This window comes from Salvia splendens, chromosome 22, assembly GCF_004379255.2.
Source record: "Salvia splendens isolate huo1 chromosome 22, SspV2, whole genome shotgun sequence".
Lineage (NCBI taxonomy): Eukaryota > Viridiplantae > Streptophyta > Magnoliopsida > Lamiales > Lamiaceae > Salvia > Salvia splendens.
The window spans coordinates 2,207,482-2,217,620 of NC_056053.1; the positions used below are offsets into that span (position 1 = coordinate 2,207,482).

Here is a 10,139-nt window from a genome sequence, read left to right on the forward strand (position 1 = left end):
TATCAATTTACGCGCAGTTGACGCGCTATAGATTTACATTGGATTAATTAATGTTAATTATTGCCGCGCTTGTAGATTTACATTGGATTAATTAATGTTAATTATTTGACTATCGGGACTTCCGCAATGGAGTGCTAGTAGGAATTGCGGAGCGTGGAATGTAAAAGTACCTTTTAAAGACTATACCTGATTTCATTGTCGGCTCATGAGTATCATTGTAAAATTTCATTAATAAGCTTGAATCATGATATAAATGTTTTTCTAGTTTTGACACCATTCCGATATTAGGTGCTCAATCATGATATTCATAAGGAGTAAATGATCATTGTGAAGTTGTCGTTGTAGAACTGAGAGACACGTGGATATTCATAAGATCGAGATGAATGCACTAATTGATTCAAGTAAAATAAAAGTATAGAAGTAAAGAAGTAAAGAATAAACTAGTAGAAATATGAATGAGATAACGGCAAAAACTATGAGATAGAAAGAGAGTTTTGCCCTTTCATATGGCCAAGATTTTTGTCTTTAATTTATTGTTAAGCTATTTATGTCGACATCTCTAGTCTATTAATAGATGTGAGTTTGGAGAAGTTGGACACACATCCAAAATTTGAAAAAGTAATTTGAATTTGTTTTAGTGTAAACCTAAAGGTATGCATATTTTACTCAAAAATAAAAATGATAATATTGGAGTACGATCGAAGATAATTGTCTACTCTATATTAGGTTTTACTATATCACTAGAAATGGTCTAAGTCTACATAGTCTATTATTTTGCATAGTTTAATTTTTATTAGCGTAATTATGAAAATTTCGTTAAATTTGTCAGTGTCTAGCAAGTTTGGCGTGTTTTTACATGCTATGAAAAAGTTGTTAGCCGATGATTATACATCAAATAGAAAGTATTAACATAGATAGAAATATGCAAATAAATACATTTATGTCCAAATACAAAAATCGTGTAAAATTAAAAAAAAAGTTCAATATAAAAGTTTCAATAGTCAAATTAAAAATTATTTTAATATCTATTCTAATCTCAAATCCTATGATGTCTTTGACATCTATATATTCTATGGTGTTTCCACCACAATCCAAAGGCCCCATGCATATACAATAATTGAAATACTTTGTTGGTTTGGGGCGGCGATACCACAATTATATGTTGGTAATTTAAAATGATCACCACATTTTAATGGGTTCTTCATGCTTTTCCACTATTCACAGGCTAGTGTGCCTTAGTCATTTCCATTAAAAGTAGATAATCCTAAATTTATTTTCGAACCGTGGACTTTTGAAAATATGAATTATTTAACGAGATAGCGACTATTTCACCTCCCATGGCCCACAAATTTAAAACTTTTAGTTAATCTTTTAATGTAAGTTTTGAAATTAATAGTTAAAGATGCATTTTTGGTGCAGTTCTTTTACTCCTGAAAATTGGCTCGGACATATTTGTAATATATTCAATCAATCATAATTATTGAAAGAGGGTAAAACAAAGAGTTACTGCGATTGTGATTGATTGATTGGCCACACATGACAAATATGTTGGAATCGCTAAATTTATATTCTTTACTTCCACAAATAAAATAAAGAAAATAAATAAAGTGAATATGATCAAGCTAAAATGAAGAAATAGTTGAAGGACATGATTTGATAATTGAATGAATGCCAGAATAATTCCAGTTTTCCTCTACATTAACCAAAAAATAAAATGAAGACAAATTCTTGCTCAAAACTCACAAACCATTCAAGAAAACAAGGGTCACAACCAACACTGTTTTGATGAAAGATCCTGCAAGTGTAGCTGCACCAGCATAGTATGGCTTGATCATCACATTAAACCTGCAGTTTCCGATCGAGGGATCGGCCCTCGTCACCGTCGCCAACCCGTTGAAGTCGCAAGCCTCATCCATCTGATTGTTTATCTGGTAATAGCTGTTGAAGGCGTGCGATATATTCGCCCGCGCATCCAAGCTCCCGCACGACGTCTGGTATCCGAGGCACGTGCAGTCGCCTAGGCTGCACGCGTAGCTCACACTCCCCGCGACCTTAGGATCGTCGAGCCTCGCATTCGGCTTCATGATGCACCATTTCGGCTCCAAGTAGCTCACGTTTCTTACCGGGATGAGAGTGGCCGAGTTTGTGGTCCCGAGGTTGAGAGGGTACTTGGGCTGCCCGTCGTATCGGAGGATCCCCCAGTGGCGCTCGAAGTTTCCCGGCTGAATGCTCTTCAAGTCCTCGTCGATCAAGCTGAAGAGGTAAGCGTCAATCGGGCCGGACCTCATCGGGGTTCCTTTCCCGGCCGACATACGAGTCATGAAGCCTTGGTTGAATCGTTGCGCGTATTGTAGGTTGGCGTTCCTGTCGCCGTCTGTGGGCCAGCCGATCTCGCCGAGTATGATAGGCATGTTGGGGAACCCGTTCTTCTGCAGCGCCCACACGAGCGTGTCGTGGTTGGCGTCGAACATGTTGGTGTAGGTCATCCCCTGGTCGGTGAGTGGCGTCGCGTCCCCGTCGAAGAAGGCGTATTCGACGGGGAACGTGGGCTCCGTGTAGAGGCTTATGAACGGGTATATGTTGACGGTGAATGGGGCTCCGTTGTCGTTGAGCAGCTTCACAATCTGCACCATGTAGTCGCGGATATCGGCTCGGAAGTCCCCTCCCGATGGCAAGCCACTATCGCTCGAGTAGACATCAGCGTTGTTTGGGCAGGTGATCTTCACTTGGTCGTGGAGGCCAGCCTTCGTGAGGGCGTCTTGGATGTTTTTTAGAGCCGGGTACGTCGTTTTGAGAAAGGAACCGTTGTACGTCTCCAAGAAAGGTTCGTTCCCAACGGCCACATACCTGTTACCACCACCACTCGTCATCAATCCATAGCCATTCTCGGGAAAAAAAACGAAACGAATACGTTGAACAGAGCGACTGACCTGATCATGACGTTGTTGGAGATATGATGGGTGACGTTATCCGCTACAAATTTCTGAGCAGCCTTCGAGCTACTGGCTAAATTCGCAAGCATGTCATTCGGAATGCCAACCATGACCTGAATCCCGGACTTTCCCAAGGCTCGTAGTGTGTCGTAATCAGAATCAAAGAGCTTTACCTTTTGAATCCCGTTCTCCCTTAGCATCCTCACTACTAAGTCGGGTTTTATCTGGTGCGATGCTTGTGAGCCCCAGTTCGCACCGATCCCTCCCACTGAGCAACAACGACACACATCAACACACTATATAAACCGCGCTATGGAGCTTCAATACATATTTCGATTTTCAAGAGAGTAGTCGTAAATTCGTAATACATAACATCCAACAGATCATAAAAGAAACTAACTAGATTCACAAAAGATGCATATGACATATGAAACAAGCGTAAAAATACCTGCAACGTCGTGCCTCACAGTACTCATTTTGATTGGCTTAGACGATACATCCCCATCATCTGCAAAAAAACGCGACAATTGTGTTTAGTTATATGCATCCCAATTGACTTGAAAACCATAGAAACAATGAAACAAAAGGGCAGTGTCGTCTCGCTTATGTGGTGATTGAACGAGTTTATTAAGAGTTGAATGTAATGGAGGTGAATCAGGGCTGAACTCAACAAACCACGAGAATCTTTAGACAGACATATAGTTAACCTAGCATGTTCCACAGCAACGAGAAACATAATCAAAACAATGCTTTTCTTTTCCCTACAGATATAACTAAAGCTAGCCATGAAACTGAACAACGTCAAGAACTAGTATCAAAAACAGAATCGGGTTTGTGCCCAATGATCTTAACACAAGGCCAAGTATTCAAGTTCGATTACGTGGAGTTCCATAAAGACAAAGAACTCAATAGGCAGCAAAGAAAAGCAAGCTATACCTCTATGAGCAGCAGATTCTGGAGTCAAAATCCTTTGAGTATTTGCACCATTCGACCCGAACCCTAACAGCTGAGACAGGAATCAGAGTAGCAAGCATCAGATTCTGGAATTCATCACCAATTAAAAGCTCAAATTTGCAACTAAAAATGGAAATTTTAGAATCACTACCACAAACTAGAAAACAAAATTAGCCTTATCAGCTACACACAAGTTCATTCATAACAAAACAAATATACTCTCTGCAAATATCTCAAATGGAAATCTTCAAAAATGTCACAAATGATTTGAACTTCACAACTAAGAAATGGCATGAACACTAACATACTACCTTCACCACAGCTTAAATTGTTCTTGCATTTCTAAATAGCATAGGTGCAATAAAACCAAAAGCTTTTCCTTTCTTTTTTAGAGTCTAAAGCTAAAGCTTGTCCCAATTTTTCCCAATTAATACAACTGAATACTCTGCCATAAATCCAATTCCTAATATGAACATTTCAACAAAAAAAAAAGCTCAGTTCTTCAGCTTACACTTCCTTCTACCAAAAAAGGGTAAATGCTGTTATCAACATACAAAAAAGAAAGCTGTATCATTTCTTTGCCCGAGTTAACCCAATTGCTATTTCCAGCTACATTTACCCCTAAAATCAACTCAACTAAAACACCACCCATAAAAAGTGAGATAAAAATACGAACTTTAAGTGATGAATTTGGTCATTCAAAATTTGTGAGAATAATTCAAGAAAAGGAAACATCTTTCACTTCAAGATTAAACCTTTATTGAAGAAACTAGAGAGAGGGAGAGAGAGATTACCAAAATGACAAAGAAGAAGAGCAGAAGGCGAAACATATCCAGTAGATAGATCTCTACTTTGAGCTCTCGTTTGAAGAGAACAAAATGAGTAACTAAGATAAAAATTAGATCTTGAAACTAAAAATTTGAAGTGAAAATTTCAAAACAGGTGAGGAAGTTGAAAACTGCTTATCTATGGCTGATTTTAAGTTGCGGAGCAGAGACAGCGGTGGAGAGAGAAGAGAGAGGGAGAGGGCATAGGGACCAGAGACTGTGAAGTGGAACTTTTGCTGTCAAAGTTTATATGAAATCGATAAAGTAGAATTTTTATTTTCCAGATCATTAGTTTCTTTAAAAGATCTCATCAGACAAAATTTATGTCGAAAATTTTCTAACATCAACATCGTAATTTTGTCGTATAAACAGCTAATCCGTTTTTTATTGTATTAACTCCAATTATCAAAATTTTAGATAGAAAATTATATAGAGAGTTTTTTTTTTATGATTATAGTGAATTAGGATGTCACTATTATTATTTAGTTAAAGGATAAGTGTTTAGAGGAAAATATTTTATCGATTAGTTAATTATAATTTAACATCGTTTCATTTTTGGAATAAAATTTTTCGCAAAGAAATTATAACGGTCGGAAAGCTAACGCGAGAGTCTAAGAGCACCCACAACCGTGCTCTTGCCAACGAACACGGTTGTGGGCCCGACGCCACTATTCCTGCATGCTCTTAGGCAAGAGCACAACACCCACAGTTGTGCTATTCCGCAAGGACGAGCACAATTCATTTTAAGTAAAAAACATTTCCATAACATTAAAATTCATTAAAAAACCGAAAAAATATTACAAATTACAAATAAAATAAAAAAGACATAATTAAAATCCTAAAAAATAAAAATTACATAATTAAAATCCTAAAAATTAAAAATTACATAATTAAAATACTAAAAATTAAAAATTACATAATTAAATTCATAAAATTAAAAAAACCCACTACGCGTTGCCGAATTTCGCCCACATGTGTTTGATTAGGTCTTCTTGTAGCTCAACGTGAGTTCGGATATTGCGCATTGTGTGCCTTGTTTCGATCCTCTCACCCACCGTCGTATGCACAGCTCGGCGTGGGGGAGACCTCGCGCTTAAGCTTCCGGCTTCATCCTCGTCGTAGAAGCTAGCCGCCCTCGGTCCTTCGTCGGCTATAATCATGTTGTGTAAGATAATACACGTGTACATGATGTTGGCGATATTGTTCAAGTACCACAGCCGAGCCGGGGCCTTCACAATGTTGAATCGGGCTTGAAGGACCCCAAAGGCTCTTTCGACGTCTTTCCGCGCGGACTCGTGACGCTGCACAAAAAAAACCCGTCTCGGGTCTTGCAGGTTGCTGAGCGTCTTCACGAAAGTCGACCACCTTGGGTAGATACCATCGGCGAGATAGTAACCCATGTGGTATGTATTTCCGTTGACGGTGAAGTCGGTCGCCGATGCTACACCATCAACACATCATTGAAGATGGGTGAAGAATAGAGCACGTTCAAGTCTTTGTTGGATCCGGCGACCGCCTCAAGGATAAGTGTTGGGCCGCCGCCTTTGTGGCTGCTTAAGTGTTGCCCCCTCCAAGCAGTCGGGCAATTCTTCCACCTCCAATGCATGCAGTCAATTCTGCCAAGCATTCCGGGAAAGCCATGGACTGATTCGTGAAGACGAAGCAACCGTTGGCAATCATCGGTGGTGGGTGCCCGAAGGAATTCATCACCAAAAGATGTACGAACGCCCTCGCAAAAATTTTTAAGACAAAGGATTCCAGTGGACTCACCGACATGCAAATACTCATCGAAGAGGTCGGCCGTTTGCCCAGTAGCGAGTTGTCGGATGGCACGCGTACACTTCTGCAACGGCGTGATACTTTGCCGGCCGACTGCATCTGGACCTGTTTGGAAGAATTCAACACGGGCGGACAACGTGTTGACAATACGCATAAACAAGTGCTTTGACATGCGAAAACGGCGCCAGAAGTAATCCGCCGGAAACCGCGGCGGGTCGGCAAAATAGTCAGCAACAAGCCTTTCGTGGGCTCCCTCCCGGTCACGATGGATGTAGTGGGGAGTTGATCTAGTTGGTTGAGGAGGAGGGGCGTGGGTATCCGCTGCGACATATGCATCATAAGCGGCACGATGTTGTCAGTAGTATTCTTGTTCTTTGTGCTCCGCTTCCGCAATAAGATAGGTGAAATCCATTTGAGGTTTTGAGTGAGAGATGAAGGTGTAGATAAGTTGTATGAAAAATATGAATGAGAGATGATTTGACGTGGAAAATGGAAGATGAATGTGTGTATTTATAGATGATTTTGGGGAAAAATAAAAATAAATAAAAAAATACAAAAAAACTGGCAAAAACGGCCATTTTTTGGAGATTGGGAAAATATTTTTTTAATCGGTTTTTATAATTAAAATCCGAATTTTTAAAAAAAATAAAAATATTCAAATGCAACGTCATAGCTGTTGCCCAATCGCAGCACGACACATCACCTGCTCGCTGGCAAGGACGTGCTCGATGCATCGAGCAGTGCCGTGCCAGCAGCGGACGACGTCTTCCGTGCCGCTGGCATGGACGGACGGACGCCGCCCATCCACCGTTGCAATTATATCCACGACAATGAAGTATGAGGTGTAAATTGCATAACTTTTAGCTTACTCGTTTTATCATGTCGTTTAACTTGATTTGTCTTATTGTATGGATATTCAATTTTATATATTTAATTAATTAGCTTAAAGTGGACGTCCCGGCGGACGTCCGACCGGCAAGCGGGTCGTCCGTCCGGGACATCCAGTATTGTGGCGGACGAGCGCGCGAAGGAAGAGCCAGACGGACGACCTCTCGTCAGTCGGATTTCTCGGTCGTCTGTCGTCTCGTCCGTCTGCTCGTCCGCTATTGTGGGTCCTCGACGGACGAGAGCATTTTTTATTTTTTTGACTTTTTATATTTTTTTAATTTCAACTCTATATATCCGACTCGTTCCACTTCATTTCATTTGCACTTCATATCATGCACAACGATCGTCGAAAATGAAGGCCTACTAAACTAAATTGTTGTTTTTTTTGTTGCATTGTATTATTCTCTTTGAACTATGTATTTTTTATTTCACTATGTATTTTTTTTTAATTATGTCTGTTTTTTATTAATATAAAATGTTCGCATTTTCTCCGTATTCGTGTCGAAATTTTAATTCCGTATTTAAATTTCGTATATAAAATGTGAAATTATGTTGTTGGGATGTCCTAGTGCTAGTCCACTATTGTGCAGTGGGAAGTCGTAGTGATGTGGCAGTGAGGTGGGAAGTCCTTATGACGTGACAGAATGTGTTTTTGGGAAGTCCTAGTACTAGTCCGTTGGGAAAGTCCTTGCTATTGTGGATGCTCTCAAGATTCTATATATAAAAAATAGATGATGTGATTAAAATATGGTATTGATTGAGATATTTTCTTTACCATTAATAAAAAAGACTTTCAAGATTTGTTACATATAATTGTATCCAAAATATATTAAACTAGACTTGAAAAGGATTTGCACTTGCTTGGAGTCTATATAAAAAAAATAGATGATGTGATTAAAATATGGTATTGATTGAGATATTTTCTTTACCATTAATAAAAAAGACTTTCAAGATTTGTTACATATAATTGTATCCAAAATATATTAAACTAGACTTGAAAAGGATTTGCACTTGCTTGGAGTCTATATAAAAAAAATAGATGATGTGATTAAAATATGGTATTGATTGAGATATTTTCTTTACCATTAATAAAAAAAGACTTTCAAGATTTGCTACACATAATTGTATCCAAAATATAATTAAACTAGACTTGAAAAGGATCTGCACTTGCTTTTTGGTTTGATTCTTTTACTAGGAGTAACTTAAAATTGAGGACAAAAGGAAAAAAGGTAAATGAATATAGCTTCATGTGTGGGTGTAAAGTGGGGCCAAGTATTCATATCCTACGTGGAATCCTACCTGTTTCATGACTATTCAGTTACTGTCATTCACAACATTTAATGCAATTTTCCTTCTAGAGTAGGTATAATTATTTCAAAATTAAACAAAACTTTATGAAACGCCGTCGATCCCACAATCTGAACCTTCTTCTTTTATTTTTGGGTGTAGTATTAATTGAAAGCCCAATTCATTTTTACCTTATAGTACTACTATTTTATTATATAAGTTCAAGTATTGAATCAAGTCTTCAAAATAGTAATTGAAGTTGAACGAAAACTTTTGTATAAATTTCAGCATTAATATTGATGATCTTTTACTTTTTCTATAAGGCAACGGAGTATTATTTTTAACTTTGTATTACTAATCAATAATTGGTATATTACCTGTTTTTTTCTTATTTATAAAATCATTTCTATCCTAATTTAAATAAACGTAATACTTACTTTTGCTTTTTGGTTATTAATTTTATTACTTTGCCTATTTTAATGAGTAAGGATTAAAAAGTGCTATAGCATATCGTAAAAGATTAATAGTTAGAATATATTTTGACTTTAATAATTTTATTAAATATGTTAAAGCTATGACAAATAATTTATAGTAATAAAATAATATTTAATCGTTTTTATAATATGAATACTCATTGAAGCCAATTTATCAACATGGCATAGTGCTATTTAAATTTTAATTATTTTTATTAAAATACTTCTCCCGTTCATAAAAAATAGTATGATGCGATACAAATTTTAAATTTTAATGAGAAATTGGTAAAGTAAGAGAGAATTGTAAAAAAATTTCTGTTAAGTACAAGAGAGAAGGGTAAAAAGGGGTTAAAGTAAGTAAAAAAGAGTAAAAATTGATAAAATAATGTTAATAATTTGAATGAAAGTTTTTATTTTTGACCAGCATCCCAAATCACAATAATATTAATTATATGGACGTTGAGTGATACAGTGACAGTACATAAGATTCGATATACATAATACATAATTAAAATAAATAAATCGATAGCCATATTCTGCCAAGGGTCTGGCATTACATTATTTCAAAGCTTGGACAATAAAGAATCTTTAATAGGACTCTCCTTGAGTAAAAATAAAAGGATGGATTTGAATATTGTATGTTAATTAAAGCTTAAACTTTAATTCTCCCTTTTCTCAGTACTTATGTTATATTAGTACTTAAATAGATTCCCTTCCATTTCATCAATACTTATCTATATTAATATTTTTCTCAAAAAAGAAAAAGAAAAAGAAATAATATAGTATTAGTACAACCATAAGTCCTATAATTAGTGACAAAGTTACACCAAATTAATACAACAAAATATACAATATCAACTTGCAATATCTAAACATATATTAGCAAAATTAAATAACATAATACTACTAGGACTAATAATCAAGCAGAAAAGAGAACAGTAGTAGCAGCAAGAGTGGTCTGTGATTTGGGCTCCAAAATCTTCACCATTTTCTCTCTC

General features: G+C 37.0%; 1 protein-coding gene across 1 annotated transcript; it reads right to left on the reverse strand.

Annotated features, from left to right (window-relative positions):
• Positions 1-1,628: 1,628 nt before the first annotated feature.
• On the reverse strand, positions 1,629-4,963 carry LOC121785979 (glucan endo-1,3-beta-glucosidase 6-like). Its single transcript, XM_042184474.1, has 5 exons — positions 4,682-4,963; positions 3,870-3,939; positions 3,382-3,441; positions 2,931-3,201; positions 1,629-2,847 (listed from the first exon to the last, which is right to left on the reverse strand). Exons 1-5 carry the CDS (start codon positions 4,715-4,717, stop codon positions 1,740-1,742), a joined length of 1,545 nt encoding a protein of 514 aa, XP_042040408.1. The 5' UTR covers positions 4,718-4,963; the 3' UTR covers positions 1,629-1,739.
• Positions 4,964-10,139: the final 5,176 nt, after the last annotated feature.

What these genes read in the sequence shown, in the direction of transcription:
- LOC121785979 (XM_042184474.1), bottom strand. Translation starts at nt 4,717, where the DNA reads ATGTTTCGCCTTCTGCTCTTCTTCTTTGTCATTTTG. An exon ending in AGAATCTGCTGCTCATAGAG is followed by an intron (nt 3,442 to 3,869) that starts GTATAGCTTGCT and finishes GTTTTTTTGCAG; the next exon opens with ATGATGGGGATGTATCGTCT. An exon ending in TCCAACAACGTCATGATCAG is followed by an intron (nt 2,848 to 2,930) that starts GTCAGTCGCTCT and finishes TGGTGGTAACAG; the next exon opens with GTATGTGGCCGTTGGGAACG.